General features: G+C 46.0%; 6 protein-coding genes across 6 annotated transcripts; 4 read left to right on the top strand and 2 right to left on the bottom strand.

Moving 5' to 3' along the window:
- The first annotated feature begins 230 nt into the window (after nucleotides 1-230).
- On the top strand, nucleotides 231-1,157 carry F4813DRAFT_364265 (uncharacterized protein). The gene is made up of 2 exons (XM_049243793.1): nucleotides 231-986; nucleotides 1,039-1,157. Exon 1 carries the CDS (start codon nucleotides 555-557, stop codon nucleotides 777-779), a length of 225 nt encoding a protein of 74 aa, XP_049098373.1. The 5' UTR covers nucleotides 231-554; the 3' UTR covers nucleotides 780-986; nucleotides 1,039-1,157.
- A 2,574-nt stretch (nucleotides 1,158-3,731) lies between these two features.
- F4813DRAFT_381526 (uncharacterized protein) lies at nucleotides 3,732-5,360 on the top strand (the record flags this gene model as incomplete). Its single annotated transcript, XM_049245687.1, has 2 exons — nucleotides 3,732-4,104; nucleotides 4,156-5,360. 2 exons carry the CDS (start codon nucleotides 3,732-3,734, stop codon nucleotides 5,358-5,360), a joined length of 1,578 nt encoding a protein of 525 aa, XP_049098372.1.
- Nucleotides 5,361-6,490: 1,130 nt separating this feature from the next.
- On the top strand, nucleotides 6,491-7,809 carry F4813DRAFT_134607 (NAD(P)-binding protein). The gene has a single exon (XM_049238757.1). The coding sequence runs from the start codon at nucleotides 6,674-6,676 to the stop codon at nucleotides 7,667-7,669; it is 996 nt and encodes a 331-aa protein (XP_049098371.1). The 5' UTR covers nucleotides 6,491-6,673; the 3' UTR covers nucleotides 7,670-7,809.
- A 3,006-nt stretch (nucleotides 7,810-10,815) lies between these two features.
- F4813DRAFT_134544 (uncharacterized protein) lies at nucleotides 10,816-12,168 on the bottom strand. The gene is made up of 2 exons (XM_049238756.1): nucleotides 11,881-12,168; nucleotides 10,816-11,820 (listed from the first exon to the last, which is right to left on the bottom strand). Exon 2 carries the CDS (start codon nucleotides 11,758-11,760, stop codon nucleotides 11,056-11,058), a length of 705 nt encoding a protein of 234 aa, XP_049098370.1. The 5' UTR covers nucleotides 11,761-11,820; nucleotides 11,881-12,168; the 3' UTR covers nucleotides 10,816-11,055.
- A 1,401-nt stretch (nucleotides 12,169-13,569) lies between these two features.
- F4813DRAFT_390771 (glycoside hydrolase family 17 protein) lies at nucleotides 13,570-14,774 on the top strand (the record flags this gene model as incomplete). Its single annotated transcript, XM_049247066.1, has 3 exons — nucleotides 13,570-13,786; nucleotides 13,855-14,588; nucleotides 14,670-14,774. The coding sequence occupies 3 exons, from the start codon at nucleotides 13,570-13,572 to the stop codon at nucleotides 14,772-14,774; spliced, it is 1,056 nt and encodes a 351-aa protein (XP_049098369.1).
- Nucleotides 14,775-15,117: 343 nt separating this feature from the next.
- F4813DRAFT_364256 (glycoside hydrolase family 64 protein) lies at nucleotides 15,118-16,789 on the bottom strand. The gene has a single exon (XM_049243792.1). It carries the CDS (start codon nucleotides 16,557-16,559, stop codon nucleotides 15,375-15,377), a length of 1,185 nt encoding a protein of 394 aa, XP_049098368.1. The 5' UTR covers nucleotides 16,560-16,789; the 3' UTR covers nucleotides 15,118-15,374.
- Between the last annotated feature and the right edge of the window lie 237 nt (nucleotides 16,790-17,026).

Here is a 17,026-nt window from a genome sequence, read left to right as displayed (position 1 = left end):
TTCAAAAACACATTATGTTTTTACTCGGATTATACCAACAACAACAATCAGTATATACCTAAAAATCATGCTAAATGTCTTGATCAATCATTGGGGTTTGTATGGTTAACTAGGTAGCTAACAAGTCCTGTTGTGATTGTATTATCAATTTGATGAATATCCTTTGGACCAAAACACTCGGATATATTTGTAAAACCAAATATCCCTACATAGACTACTAATTTACGAGTGGCCGATGTTGGCACCCCTTTGGACCTTTTCAGCACTGTGGTGTCTTTTCCGACGTCCCAGAAGACCTCATCGGTGTTTTAAACATGGTTTACATCAATTTCTTTGCTTTCGTTTTTTTTGACTAAAGAAATTCCTCGTGAACCAATCCTCCGTATACTCCGCATGCTCCTAGATGTTGGCCTTCTACTGCTAACAGCAGACGTCTTACAATAGTAGAACCTAGTGGATGCATACAGTGGGGAGAACTAGAGACGGCAGATTTACGATTTGAGACCACGAAACCAGAGAACGGAATAGACAAACTGAAAGAATTGTGGAGTTTGATGTCGGTCCGGCCAACATGGGCCGCGGAATTACCGCATATTTTCGCAGCCTGTGGGTTTGTTGATATAGAGGAAGACGCTGTGGATCCGCCACCTCATCTGGCTTTTATGTTACATAAGTTGGCAGCTATACACTGTGTATATGTATATGTGTATGTTAGAGGGTTCTATCTAACGAGATGCATGTTTCAGGTAGTTAACACAAATTCTAAAAAGCAGAATTAGCGAGGAATGTAAATGAGATGGTAGGGGATTGTATGAGATCCTAAGGAGTTGTGTTAGGGGATAACTAGCTAATATTCGGTCTAAGCTTTTTGCCTTCTTTATCAAAATAAGGACCCGTCCAGAAACCCTTCGAGCTCACTTCCGGGGTTGAAGAGGAGGTTCTAATGGTGTCTCTTCGAACGAGTTTGTTGGAATGTGGGACAACATCTGTGGTGACATCGTTACGCGAATCTAGCTCTATCGTCTCTGGCCCACTTACCCTATCTGGTATTACGGTGTGAAATGAAACATAATACTCGACGATAAGAGTTAGGATACCACTGTGTCCAGCTGATATTAAGAGTAGCAACTATACCTATAATAGCCGTAGGAGCTACCTAGGTAAGGAATAGACATATCGCCATTTGATAAGGTCTAGGTACCTGATAATACAAACAAATATATCCCAAGTCGGGATAAATCTTTTGTGTTGTGTTGTGTTGTGTTGTGGATGTAAGATATGAAAGTAGGATAAGTTAAGGATTCATTAACAAAAGAGACATCGAAGTCATAAAAGTCATGCGTTTTTAATCGATAGCATACATAATACATATCTTTTGCAGGCTCTCAGGTAGGTAACAATGCATTGTTCCATCGGTAGCGGGAGGATGGTTGAAACATCGCCGCATAAATCGAGTGGAGGGGGGAGAAGGAGGGGGAGGGGGAAGGGCAAGAGAAGGAAGACATACATGTAGGTACTTGGATACGTAGGTACCTAGGTAGGTACCTTACAGCGGGTCTCGGTCGTAGGAAATGGCCGGGGTCAACCGGCAACTGGTCAACTGCGGGGTGATAAGTGATTCGATGGCGCGATAGTGCGATAAGATTCGACGTTATAGCAGCATGACGTGCGGGGTAAAAGAGTATAATAAGTACCTACCTGTATAATACCTAAATACCTACCTAGGTTAGCATGTAGGTAGGATAACCAAATGCCAGTATGTAGTATGTACAGTATGTAAACAACTTAAACAGGCAACTTACAATAGGTCACCAGATCCAAGTTTGCTATTTGTCCAATCATAATGCCATATTTACCTAATGTTTATTGATTGAACTATATCAGACTTACTTGTGGTTTGTTGTCTGGGTTGTTTGGAACGCGTCAAAGTGCTTGCAGCTGTAATCACGCTAAGATATGACTGGCTAAGTGGAAACCGTGAGAGATGATTCGTTCATGCAAGCACTTAACTCAACGACAACTCATAGGTTAAATATCTTATTATGATTGGTCAAGAACTTATGATCGCATTCCTTCCGACGCTACCATGACAAGGGGGAGAGGGGGTACAAAGTAACAGAGGAAGTTACCATATGTAGTACTTAGGTACAGGATATGTTACTGACTCACTTACTCTTTGGCTGTCCAAGTCACAGACTTTTAAGTTGGTATCTAGGGGGCAAGAATCCCCCTTCCTAGTACCTACCTAGGTATATCTAATCAACATATTATCATTCTGTCGTACTTTCTCGTCCAAGTGCATTCCTAAAACAGGCTATTATAGAGTTTAAAGGTACCTAATTGACCCTTGCATTTGGTCTGTCGTACAGAGACCAAAAACGAAGCAGATCTATTGGCTTATAGGACCTCTCCTGCGACATCCCGAAGGTGGGGGGTCTCAAAAGTGAGATCTAAGTGGCTAAGTGGAAGGAGTAACCAGAGAAGGTTGAGACGGTGCAGAGCTTCCCAGAGTTTCCCAGCCTCTTAATTTCGCACAGCTGTTTCTCTACTTTCTCTACTTCCCGTCTTACCACCGGCCAAAGTTGTCGTTCATTCGTCCATTTTCCTTACCCACCTTACTGCGCTTTGGAACTTACCGGCGCAAACGAATCCGCTCCTCTTCGGTTCGTAAGAGTCTAGCTACTCTCTTGCGCAATCTTTGGAAGTTCATCTTCCGCGACGACATCGTTCGATAGGATCCCAACTACTGGTAGTTGAGTATACAGCCTTGTTACTGCACTCAACATACTCAAATACGCTCAATCAAGTAAAGAATCAAGCCAAGATTATAAGCGCGGAGCTTTATAGCCCAACCAACCTTGACTACTTGCGAAACCACACTGTTATCGTGATTAATCCCAGCGTTCAACCAAGTTGCCGACCCAACTTACATACCGACATACCCGACATACCGATATACCAACACAGCATACCTACCTCTATACTTTTAGTCGTTTTGGTTAGTATCGCCGACGATAGCATTCCGGACGACTAGATTGAATACTCTAGACGACCCCAGAGCTTACCTGGCCGGTCGCTTCCGATCTCAATGCGCCCCTTGGTATCTATCGAGACTCATAATCACGTATCACTTTTCAGCATCACCATTGCGCCCAGCACATTCCTCGTCGCACTAGCCTTCACTTTCGCCTTTTTCTTCATTTACCTTATCTCAATCGGCCATATACCGCTACGGAACATCTTACCTACCCACTTTCCTCGGTTTTCCTTTAGGGTGCCGTCATCTATTATACCGCGACCGGGATCGCAAATTGAGACACTACCACGACGAAAGGCGCTACCACCCACTCAAAGATCGCATCGACAAAAGGCTCTGCCAGCATTGCCTGCGCCCGGATCAGTGACAAACTCAGAAAAGTCTCTTATCCACCTAACCACCAACCGGGCGCAGAATTCAACTCAAAGTTTGCGCTCGTTCTTTTCCTCACGTACCAAACTAGCGCTTCCAAGCCCGACACCGAGCTCAACTATAAGTATAAATAGTATTTCAAAGCCAACCAGCCAAGGCGCCCTCAATGATCATGACGTCTATGTACTCAGAGAACAGTCGAGACGACACAAGCTTCGCGACTCCGATGTCACCGTCGCGACAGAAACTGTTCGGGTTTCCGCCAACCCACTTAGGCTTTGGCTTCTCGGACGAGGACCTCGATCTGCAAGAAGAGAGCGACATGGACGACATGTCTCTGTCAGATCGTAATTACAGTCCACCGGCATGGAAAAGGCTTGAGAATGGAGATCGGTGGTACGGAAATTGGCGCGAGAGTAGGGACATCTTGGGAGGTTTCGACCAGCCGAGGCGCATAAATCATACCAATAACAGCATCTTCCAGAACGATATCTTCGAGGCGGCTCGTAGGACGCGCCTGCCAACAGGAAGTTTAAGTCCCGAAAAGGGGGTTACACCAGAACCAGAGAGCCCAACTGAGGATGATACCCTGGTCAAGTTGAAGAGCGAGTCGCCAGCTAATGGCCATTTAAATGGAGGGACGACACAAAACGGTATAATAGCGTCCATGTCGCCTGGTGCTTCTAGGGATAATTGTAAGTTTAGCAAATTAATACATCCGGACAGCCATTCTAACTTCAACTTAGATATCCGATTAGCGCTACGTGCTGATATCCAACAGCGAACAGAGCCCATTGAGGCTGCTGTCAATTTCCTAAGATCAAAATCATGGGGAAATATCATCGTCGCAACCCTCGTCGCATTCTTATCAATGACTGCTATCCGAACACTTTTCCAGCCCGCACCGCCGCGACCGTCGCCTGATCTGGTCAAGGTAGCAGGTATTGCGCGCTCCTTCGAACCATTGATCTATTACTCAGAAAATGGCGTCTCTCAGGTTGGCGACCTCCAAGCAACCGGTGTTGCTGTGTGGGATCTTGGCGAGAGTGTTCGGTCAAGTAATATGACATCGGCGCCTATTATTGTAAAGTCACTTGATGAACTCTCAGAAAGCTTGAAGACTCTGGCTATTGAGCTCACAAAATTTTTCTCCAATGTTGACGGCGACATTGACAGTATATTAATTGTGATGGACTGGGCGCGGCGAGAGCTATCGCAAGTGCAAGCCGTCCCAAGCCAACCTCTCTCCACAGCATTTGCCAACATTCACACCCTGCTCTCCGTGGCTGGCGTTTTCGAGAATCCCAACACAGGTATGCCGACGCGATTGGGCGATATAGCGACAACCATGTTTGGTATGTCGCATCCGCAGCGAACTCGTTACGCGCTTCAACGGACATTTACGGAATTCCTATCGGTCCTGGAAGAAGCTATCGAGAACGAACTACACCATTCGCTATCACTGTTCGCCCTTTTCGAAGCTATCGACCGTCAGTTCCTAAACTTGGCGCGTGTCGTCGTGCGAGAGTCATCGCAACAAGATGAACAGCACGCCGACTTCCTCTCTTCGTTGTGGACACGTATTTTAGGGCCTAAAGTAAGCGAGGTGAAGAAGTATGAGCGTAACCGCGAACTACTTCAGAACGTGCGCGAGAAGACAGTGCGCAACAAAGGCATACTGGTAGAGCATAATGGCAAACTCCTTACCTTAAAAGCCAACCTTGAGACTTTGAGACGGAAGCTGGTTTCGCCGCTAGTACGAAGCGTAAACAGCAGTACCCTCTCTCTCGAGGAGCAGATAAAAAGCCTCGAGGACGTGGGCGTATACCTCGAAAACTTACGCGCACGGCAAAGGGGCAAGCTAATAGAGATGGTACATGGCAGTGCCAATGCCAGGGCTAGTATCTCGGGAAGCGCGAGGTTAATCGATAACCAAGGAAGTTGGGCCTGATGGAGTTAAAGCGGGAATATAAATAAGGATTTTGGGTAGTCCTGTTGCTTATTGAAGCTCCGGAGTTAAGGTTGTTCGTACAGGTCGTGCGGGTAAGTTCCATTTCATTCATATATACCCACTATCTGCCAAGGAGCCACCTTTGTTGACTTTAGCACGCAGGATACGTACATAGAATGGACCTGGAAATTCTAGTATGGTGTGTACAGGTGTACAGTATAGGGTGTACGGTATAGCATATTTACTACCTTGGTTAAACATTGACTGGGAGGCTTTTGTTTTTCTTCCCTCGTTCGGCACAATGGAAGCGGAATATAATAGATATCACAAAGCATAGTTTTTGTGAAGCTCAAAAATGGTCATCGCCGATAAAATAACTCCCTAAAAGGGACCGTTCGGTGTATACGGCCGAATCGCCGAATCGCCGAAAAACCATGTCTCAATTCTCCGTTCTGATCCGACGGCTATAAAACCAATAGAAGCTGCCATATATCTACCACCTATCTTACCATTAAGCCTCCATTACATATGCGGTCATATTTTAGCCCGACACTGCACCAATACGCTATTGCTCTATATAAACATGTCGTAAATTATTCCCATATTTCAATAAAAATAGTCCAAGTAGTGTGCAGCGAAATAGTTAGGTCATCTGTACGATGTGCTAAACCCCGGCCGGTGTGTTCCCCTATTGGGATTCTCTTAGGTCTGGGTAGGTATCTAGGTAGGTAAAACAAACCCCGGAACCAGTGCTTTTATTTCGGAGGACCGATTAAGTACCTCTAAAACACCAAAAACCGGGGACGGGGAATCACGGAATCAACTGGTGACGGGCACGCCATTATGCGGCCGGTACAGTCAGTAGTATATCTTAAGCCGCTTACTAACTTGTTGTTGAGATTGCATGTTGGATGGAAGTCTATCAGTAAACTACCTACCTAGGTAAGTAATTACTGACTTGATCCGTAGAGATGCCACACCCCTATCTTCGCGTGAGTTAGATTTATACATGAGTAATCACTTACCTATATATATCGGTATATTAGTCTGCAGAAACAACCACACACACACACTTGAGCTACATGCAGAGCGCACCTTAAGCCCGGGTATGCAGCCACCACCATTGGCACACTAGTAGCCATACCGATGATGTATTTATGCTTGTCAGTCGGCTGTTGTCTGTAGAACCCTTCGATAAAAACCCCGTTGCTCGCCTCTACTCATGTCGACTACGTTCATTAAAACTACTTTGCTCTCACACACCTCTTTAACTATTTACCGAACCTTACAAATACCTCTTTATTAACTTTAACATGGCTGCTACTCAGACCAAAGGCACTATTCTCATCACCGGCGCTGGTGGCTACGTCGGTGGTCAGATCGTCAGGGAGGCCTTAGAGTCCGGGTATAACGTACGTATTACGGCACGCACAGAATCTTCCGCAGCCCGTACTATCTCGCACTACCCCTCCTATGCCTCCTCTCTTTCTTCTACCATCGTCCCAGACATGACGGTCCTTGAGTCCTACGCCGCGGCTTTCGCAGACGGGTCTATTGAGGGCATCGTCCACTCGGCGTCGCCCCTGAACTTTAATCCCCAGGACAATGTTCGCGACCTTCTCGACCCGGCGACCAAGGGCGCGACGACAATCCTCGAGGCCGCGCTGAAGTACGGCGGCAGTAAAGTCCGGCGCGTAGTGGCGACCAGCTCGCTCGCCGCCGTCGTAGACCCGGAGAAAGGCACGCGTCCGGGCCACTCTTACGACGAGAAGGACTGGAACCCCGTGACGTGGGACTCGGCGGTCAAGGCCCAGGCGGTCATCGCGTACGTGTCCAGCAAGGCGCTCGCGGAGCGCGCCATGTGGGCGTGGATGGACGGCCACCCGGACGCCGGGTTCGCGCTGGCGACGATCTGCCCGCCGTGGGTATTCGGGCCATACGCGCACGAGCTGTCGAGCACGGCGGCGATAAGCGAGTCGGTAGCGCTGCTCAACAACATCATCGACAGCCCGTCCGTCCCGCCGTTCGACTTCGGCGGCTACGCCGACTCCCGCGAGGTGGCGGCCGCGCACATCCGGGCCCTGGAGGTCCCCGAGGCGGCGGTCGACGCGGCGCGGGAGGCGCTGCCGGAGGCGCGGGAACGCCTGCCTGTGGGCAAGGTGGGGGATTGGTCGCCGGTGGACGCGTACCGTATCGATGGGTCTAAGGCGACTAGGGTGTTGGGGCTGAAGTATGGGACTTTGAAGGATACGGCTGTTGAGACTTATAAGGAGTTGTTTAGGGCCAGGGCGTTGGAGGCTAAGGCGTAGTGGATTGGGGGGTGGTTGGTAGATAGGGCAGGAGAGGGGTTGTATGTTGAAATCTACATAGTAGGGTGAAGCGAGTACATATATATACGGCGGTCGTGTTGGAGGGTAAGGCCGTCGATTATCCTGATGTGAAGTATGGAATACATTTAACTGGTGGGTATCTTAGGGCAACAGTATATGAACACTGTTTTGGACATCTCATTCGTCTGTTTGCATGTCACTCTCTACGTCAAATCAAGAAAAATAGGGGTCAATAATAGGGGTCAATAATAGGGGTCAACTAAATATATTGATCTAGCCCGGTAAGAGCCTTAGGATATCTAAGGTCTCTTATAATTATTCTGGGCAAGGCATGAACACTAGATATATCTCCTAAGTCTCTCCTTGCTATCTCCTGAAGTCAAACGACTGCGCTCATTCAAGGAATCAAATGAGACAACGCATGCCGTTAGGTCGGGAACATCACTTCGACTTTTCAGCCGCTTCCTCCTCGCACACCGCACACACCTTTGAGTCGTCGTACACACGACCAGTCTCCGTTAGTCTGCACTGTGGAGTACCGTAGTCGGCGCACCGCCGTTTTGTGATCATCTCGGAGAAGAGAGTAGCTCCGCAGCTATTCTTTTTGCACCTATATACCTTAGTAGTGTAGGTACACATGTTAGCTGTACTAGCAAAAAGTTGTCTAGGTAGGTACGTATGGGTTTCGTGGTCAAGAGGCTCTTGATAATAATGTGGTGGGTAACTTGATAGTTGCCGTGGATTGGGTTGCTGTCTGTGATGGAAGTTGTTGGTGGATAGGTAGATGTAGTTGGTTTGTCTGGGTAGAGAACCATTCTGAGATCTGGGGAGGCTGGTTTATATATTCGTAGAAGAGGAAGAAGGTAATACAATTAAAATATCATCATCTGTGATTCGCACAACTACACTAAGCTAATCGTGATTAATAGCACAACGGACGCACACGAGTAAGACACAAATCATTAGTTATAAGATATATAAATGCATGTATATAGCAAGAAGCTAACCTGTATGGCTACCTAGTCATGCTACATAAAATAATTCTTCGCACAGGGATATCGAATCCCGCAAGTCCCGTATGTTTGCCATGGTTAGGATGGAAACCCATCATACTAAACCACGAATATGAAAGAGAGATCCCATCTTAACGTCCCCCGGAGTTCCTTTCTTCCTCCTTTTTCACACAGTCTGCGCAACGAACATACTGTATGTTCCGAACTCTCTCAGTATATACGCAGCGAGAAGTGCCTTCGTGCCCGCATGAGCGCCGATCAGCTTTGTCGGTGCGAATTGTCTTACTGCAGAGTACGCAAAAATGAGCGGTAGCGATGTAGGAACACATGGTGTATGTGTTGAGAAGGGGTAGTTCGGAATGTGCGTGGTGGGGATAGACGATGGTTAGCTTTGCGATGGCGGCGAAACGGTCGAATACGAAAAAGAGATCCTATATTAACGTCTCCCGGAGTTCCTTTCCTCCTCCTTTTTCTGACAGTCGACGCAACGAATACGAATCGTGTTCCTGATTCTCTCAGTGTATACGCAGCGAGAAGTGCCTTCGTGTCCGCATGAGTGCCGATCAGTTTTGACGATGCAGGTAACCTTATTGCAAACGATGCAAAACCAAGAGGTAGCGATGTAGGAACACATGAAGTCTTTGCTGAGAAAGGGTAATTCGAAATGTGTGTAGTAGGGATAGACGATGGTTAGCTTTGCGATGACGGCGAAACGGTCGAAGTTAACTGTGGATCGGTTGGCTTCTTTGATGAGATGATAGAGTGCTGGTGAAGGTGGATGTAGCATACATAACCAGATCCAAGGCCATTTTGCTGCTGGGGAGAGGTTATATATATATATATTAGTAGGTACATCGGTACGTAGTACGGGAATCGAAGAAATGTGTGATGAAATTGTGACTGATGCTTTATTACACCGCAAGTATATACGTGGAAACAGCGTATCTACCTGACTTAGACAAGTTGATATAAATGTGTTAATTCTAAGAATCACTTTAAAAGGTGTACTAAATTAGGTACCTGGCTTAGATCAGATGGATGGGTGTTGTTCACATTATGAAGTAACCATAATCTGTCATGGTGAAGCCGATTGGGTATGTACAGGTATCATTCTTCATAACACAAGCTCTCAGCAGGTAGTTTTATTTTCAAGGAGTAAGGAGGAATAGAATGACTACTGCGTACACATAGCACAACCCTAACTACCCATAATACAAGTAGCCATCTTAGCTACCTACATGAGATCGTTATTAGTGAATCTCGTAGTACTACTTACGCGTAGTCAAGGGAAGGACAACCCCAACTAGTAATTATGTGGTCTTAACGATCTTGCGAGGTCATAAGTTAGGAGTTCATAATAAGAACAAGAAGTCTAACCTAGAGGTTATAGATCGTTATAAGGTGATAGTTTCTTACCAGTACTTCATGTCGCCCCTAATTTTCGTAACCATGCCTTCGGCTTCTATGGACTCTCCTATGCCGAGCTCACCCGCATGACCATCCCCTGTCAAGATATTTCCAAACCTGACCATCCGGTCACGTAAGTATCTCAACCTCCTACTATCTTCCAAGGTAGATCCTCCATATGGAAGGCTGGGACAGTTATATCCATTTCCTCGTGTGTTAATACGTTCATGAGAAGACCAGGTATCCAGATGTTCAAGTCTAGTACTAGTTTTGCAATACCAGCTGCGAACATGGCACTTGTAGAAATGATCAGTATTGCCATCCAGCCTCGATTATGAACAAAACGGGTATCAGGTCGTGTGTACTCACCGTCCACATAGGTAAATGGGCTGTGCGCGTAAAAATAATAGTTTGTAATGTTAAGGAATTTCTGAGGATGACCTTCGAATGTGATGCTATGACCATAAACTGCCGACTAGTAAGTGTTCAGCAGTTGAGCGAGCTGTAGAGAAGGCGTAGTATTCCCAACATTTGTGAGGTCTGTAACATAGTTGTCTGTAGTGAAAGAGGCGGCGGGAGACTGTATGTAATTCTGTAGCACTCCAAGTGTAGCACCCCTATTCCGTTAGTAATCAGCTGCCTCCACGAAATGTGATAGAAACCGGGCAGACATCTATTGAAAATCATCTCCAGGGCATAGGTCGAGTGTAGTCCATGCATTAGCTCGACCGACCGTTCACACTATTTTGTGATTTCCACATCCGATCAAGTTTGCATTCCTACCCTGTACATTGAATAGACACCTCAACGTAGATCGTTGCTAGGCTGCAATTAACTGCGGTAGGGTTCAGGTGGGAGTCACTGCCCACGTTTTCGCTGCGGGAAAAGACTTCTCGTAGAGGGGCATTCTCACTAGGCTTCGACTCACGGCGCTTTTTCAGATTATCACTGTTCGTAACTGAAAGGATCCAGCCCCACGCACTTCGTACACTTTGTGCGGATGAACCATCGTTCATGGTCAAACTTGAGACCAGCGATTGGAAAAATTCCATTGAAGGTCGGAAGTGTGTTATGGACCCAATATGCATCATCATAATCCTTTGGGTATATCAATTCCGGACACTGTATAGTCCGATAGGATGTTTCCATTGTGAATGAAGTGGTGCCAGTATCGGGGATGTTTGCTGTAGGAATTCCAATAAGTAAAGAATATCGTGTGTTGGGAAGATGGTCGGGGAGAGTTATCCAGTCACTTGAATTATCTCTAGACGAAATATATCTTAGTATACCCTCGATCATCGGTACTTTGATGTTAGCCCAAGTATCTTGTTGGCCGTCTTTAATTGCCCGAGGCGACGCAAGAGAAGCCAGAAAAGCTGTGTTGATATTGTCAAACACTTCCCCATTATCACTCATCTTCATTCCAAGAGAGAATGATGCTTTGGACAGGCCCAAGTAACCTATCTCTTGTTGAAGCACAATCGAGATGTCCTTGTATTCTATGATTCTCAAAGTGGCTTGTCCACCAAGAGGCGAAAATAGCCATACATAGTATTCCGAGAATACATACCTAGGTAGGCTTAAGACCGGATGATAATCAATTCTCCGTGTTGAAGTTGCTAAAAACTTCTCGTGCTGTGTACCAACCATATGGACAAAAAAAGGTTAGTGATGTGGGCGACGTCTCGGAGTAATTTGCAAATAGCATTCCTTATAGCAAGATGGTTAGTAAGGGCTAGATTATTAGTTTCGGTGTGCTATAACATGTACATATTATCCCTATTGATGATATTCTCGTAATATAACTTGACATTGAGTATTGAACTTTAATCGCCCGCGGTTGAAGGTGATCAGCGTTGAAGTTATTGGTATTCTGCGTTTTAAGATACTTAAACCTAGAAGTTGACTAATAACACTTAATAGATCAGTGCGAATGACCTCTAGTTTGTAGGTAACTTGTACCACATGCTCAGTTCCTCCCATCTTGAAGATACTAAGCTCCCATAGGGCAAAAAGCATAAAAGAAATGAGCAAAGCTAAGGAATACTTTTAAATGATCGAAATGATGGAGAGTTGTGAAATTAGTTTCTGAAATTATGAATAGTAAATACAACCAGTCGATTTAGTACTGTAGGCTATTCTTTTCTGGCCAACCCCTATATATTGATACTAAAAATAGGAGTATAATTGTACAATACGTTAAGGGGATGTGAGCGAGATGTAAATAGCTAGCATTGGTAGATTGTGGCAAGCCTTAAGTTAACTTCAATGTTGCATTTAGCGTCTTTTTTAGGGGCTTGTTATGTATTTGCTGATGGTTAAGGAATTGTGAAGTATTTTGTTCTTTGGAAGAATACGGGCAATCGGCTTTCGGATTGAATACATTTATCTATATACCTGCCTACAAAAAAAAAAAAAAGAAGAAGCAACTTACTATTAGAAATCTCGTTGAAGAACCACTCTTTTTCTAGGGCTTGCGCATTCGTTGATACACTTTTTGCAAGTTTGCAACTTGGCGATATATCAATTCCTTGTTTTCAGAATTGCAAAGGTCCACTTTTGACTCCTGAGATATTTTAAGGCGGACGGGTCTGATCTGCATAAAAACGATCTATCAGTCTACTAAGTACATATGTAATGCTCTATGTATGAGGTACATACGTACGTATTGGCATATGCAATAAATACATACATGTAATCTTGACTCGTTCACAGATCCAATCAGAACTGAGATTCTTCACATACATTAGGTACATACCTAACCTAGGTGCCAAGTCGGAGCTTAGTGGACAAAAATAAATGTATGTAATTGGAATCAATAAATGTACATTAACAACTGGTTCAACCGCTACTACGAAAACTAGGGCTGCCAGGTTTTCTCACGGCCGACCCAAATGCACTACGCGTCCGCGCAAGCGATCCGACCCTAGCTTCGTACAGTATGCGTTGCCATTTGTCGGTCTTGGTTGAGATTTTGAGGCTGAGCGGCATGTGGGTCGATAATACGAGTTCAGGGGGTTAGCCGTTATGGCGCCGGCAGATCCACTGGCCTTCCACTGATCTCTCTCACTGGGCAGACTGGGCAGACTGGGCAGACAGACTGGTCCTCCACCGTCTGTGGAGCTTCTTGAAATTCCGGGACGAATGAAGATGTAGGTACAGGGGGTCGGTGCAAGGGATGGTTGATGCGATCCGATTTTCGATCCCTTATCCGAATAAGTTGCTTTGCAGCTTCTAGAACCTGCTGATCCCTTTATATATTATCTCCTTCCTCTTGATTTTTTTCTTTCTTTACTTCTTGAGTTCCAGTCAGTAGAGTAGACTTAATAGAGTTTCTTTAATACTCATTTCACTCGTTACTCTTACGCCTCATCGCTGCAATATCGTAGCTGTCATTCGCTTTGCTACTTAATTTTTGGTCTTGGGTACTTGTTAATACAGTAATTATATACATACAAGATGCGCTTCGCTTCATCCGTCCTCGGCCTCGCTGCCACCGCTAGCACCGCCGCCGCTGCTGCTACTGCTGCCAACACTGGTATCAGGGGCTTCAACTACGGAGCTTTCTTCCTTAACCAGGCCGCTAAGCAGCAAGCCGACTTCGAGTATGAGTTCAACCGCGCCAAGGACCTCCAAGGCACAAGTGGATGGACGAGTGCCCGTCTCTACTCTATGAGTAAGTGAGATTTCATATTCGAACTAATCCGTAGAAATATTTGTTTTATACTTACTCCTTTTTAACAGTCCAATGGCAAACCGCAAACACCGTCATCAGCGCAATCCCGGCGGCCATCAACACAAAGACGACCTTACTCTTGGGTCTCTGGGTTTCGGGTAGTGACCAAGCCATCACAAACGAGATCGCTGCTCTTAAGGCTGCGATCAGCCAATACGGATCCGCATTCACCGACTTAGTTGTTGGTATCTCAGTTGGTAGCGAGGATCTCTACCGTGACGCCAATGGCGAAGTTGGCATTGGCCCCCAGAAGCTCATCGACTGCATCAGCAAGGTCCGAAGCGCCATTGCCGGTACTCCTCTTGCCGGCGTGCCCATCGGCCACGTTGATACCTACGACTCCTTCCTGAACGGTACCAACCGAGCCGTCATCGATAACATCGACTGGCTTGGCTTCGACGGCTACCCGTACTGGGAGCAGGCCCTGCCTAACAGCATCGGCGACGCGCACGAACGATTCTATAGCGGACTCAACAAGACTATTGCTCTAGCTGGAAACAAGCCTGTCTACGTTACTGAGACCGGGTGGCCCGTATCTGGAAAGACTGTTGGCCAAGCCGTAGCCAGTCCCGAAAACGCCCGCATCTACTGGCAAGACATTGCCTGCAGCCTGATCGCGCGCGGTGTTAACCTGTGGTGGTACGACCTTCAGGAATCCCAATGGGGACAAGCCTCGCCAGATTTCGGCATCTTCCCGGCGGGTGACCTTAACACGGTCCAGGCGAGCTACGACCTCTCTTGCGTAAGTTTAATCCTTTGCTGATGCACTTATTTGTTATAATGACTAACGGTTCCATAGTAAACGCCAGTATTATGAAAATAGAGATACAATCATATAGACTTCCTTCGCATAGATATTGTAATCATCATGGTCTTCCTAGCGCGTTATGGCGTTAATACCCATTGTTATTCAGTCGTCTGGGTATAGAGGTTAGACTAGTTCCGTTGCCGGCACGGTGATGGGAACGCGCTTGGATATAAATACAGTTAACTTATTGCACTACGCATAAATATATCATATGGGCTAGTTAGCTCAACTCTGTAATCCTTCGTGCTTTGAACTTCTAGGATGTGAAATATTTTGTAAATCTGTATCTAATTGTTAGTCGTTGCACACTTCAAGCTTTGCAGTTTCGTAATTTCTAAAATTCAACTAGTAGAGGATTAATACAACCTCGATTCTAGGTGACTTTCACAGTGTTTACAAGCCCTAAGATCCTAGCAAGAACAGTTTGGAGTCATAGTCGGAGTAAATGAGCATGAGATTGGACTTAGACTTGATTGCTTTTATATTAATCGTAGATGGTAAATGAGGTATACTTATTTCGATATTGCTTTATTAAGTTTGTTACCAATTTTGTTCCCTTTTTCAAGTACCTTGTTATTCAACCGTGATCCCCTGACCATGAGGCTTTCTAACTAGAAATCTTCCTTGATACCATGATAGGTAGGTACCTGACCAGGTACACGCCTAAAGAAAAAAGATATTATGAAAACTTCCGAACCTAGGGGTAGCGAATTGCATGTATTAGGTTTGAACGCCACCAACGGTAACCGTGAATATTACTGGATCGCCAGCATTGACCTTCCCTGACTGATCATCACCGCCATCTGGCTGCACGTCGTCGTAAGGAAAGGCATAGCCTTTTCCATCAACATTGTGCTCGTGTACAATGCGAGCATAATGATTTGTCGGGTCTCTCTGGTAGAATGTGTGCGGTTGCGAAGGATGTTCGTACGCCTCTAGCAGCGCAGTGCGCACAAATGCAGCAGCTAGGCGCGGTATGATGGCGTTACGCGTAGGGGACGGTCCTGTTGTGAACGGACCGCTGTTGCAACCAAAGATGTCCGCCGTATTTGGCTTACCAAACTTCTCATTACCGATCTGTACCTCGCCATTACTCATGAACTGGGCACTTAAAATGCCTGGTGCGGCTTGCGTGTTGATTTTCAGGACCTGGCCTTCTTTCTGCTTTGCGAGGAAATGTTCCCACACCTCATTCACATACGGTTCGTAGTAACCACAGAAGTTCGCACGCACGGCATTCCCGTGCGTCGCACTCAGTACCCGGAGAATCTTACCTTTACGGTTGACTACAAGCTTGTCCCAAGGCCGGCCATCCTTTTGCGCTTGCTGGCGCAGCCCCTCAGCGACGCGATCTACGCCGTCAGGAGCCATGCCGGTAACACTTTGGACCGAGCCATTTGCCTGCTCCAGTGAGATGCCTATCGGCAGACGCGAGACAAAGTCTACATAGCTAATATTTGCGTAAAGCTGCGCATCGTTGAGCGTAAATTCGCAAAAGCCAAAATCAACATCCGCATTGGGATCGGTCGGATTTAAGACGCTGGGCTCGACTAAACCAGGGCCGGGGTTAAGCAAGAAGGTAAGCTTTGCGTCGCGAGAAAACCAGATCCTACCGCCGGCCATTTGTGGGATCGTGACGGTAACCGTGTTCCCCGGCGTTCCGAGGGGAATGGCGCAGTCTTCGGTCAGCGGTGAACCAATGCGGGGTGGATTTTGCGGAAAGTAAAGACCCTCTCCGTCGGCTTTGAGAAAGCAACGTTGCCCTCTGTGTTGAAGGGCTATACCGGTGATGTACGCATAGACTTGATCTGAATTGCTATTATTCTTCAGAGCAACTTTTAACGCTCTAGGCATGGTTGCGTGTTTGGTTTGAATTATAGATTTGTTGTAGACTGTTGTTTTCATGTAAGTGTGAAGAAGACCACGTATCGATTGATTCTGAGTTAATCCGTCTAGAGAGGAATCTCTATCAGCAAAGTCAAATGTTGAATAGAAAAATTAACTAATGTATGTTAGATAATAGTTTTCAGTTTTTAGCTTCTACAAGCAGTACTTAAGTTGGAAATATACCCTGGACAGTCTGTCGATGACGTAGGCCTTATGTGGTTTTAAAGCAGCACTTGGCAAACTTCGCCAAAAACGTGTCTTACAACGAGACTTAAACTGGGCAACTTTCGACATCATGAACGTTGACTAGTATAATGTATTAGTAGCTCGGTGTAAACATGCCATACCAGGTGATAATCAACAAATTTTGAATACGACATGAGACCAGTAGCCTTTATAATTTTAGGAGCTACTTCTAAACTTATACCAATTCTACCCTCTTAAGTAATTATTTTATTCCCGTTGCTATTATGATCAATGAGATG

Source organism: Daldinia decipiens (genome assembly GCF_022478715.1).
Source record: "Daldinia decipiens strain CBS 113046 unplaced genomic scaffold F4813scaffold_23, whole genome shotgun sequence".
Taxonomy (NCBI): Eukaryota; Fungi; Ascomycota; class Sordariomycetes; order Xylariales; family Hypoxylaceae; genus Daldinia; species Daldinia decipiens.
Note: the sequence above shows the minus strand (reverse complement) of the source record. Positions and strands in the feature narration are given on the sequence as shown.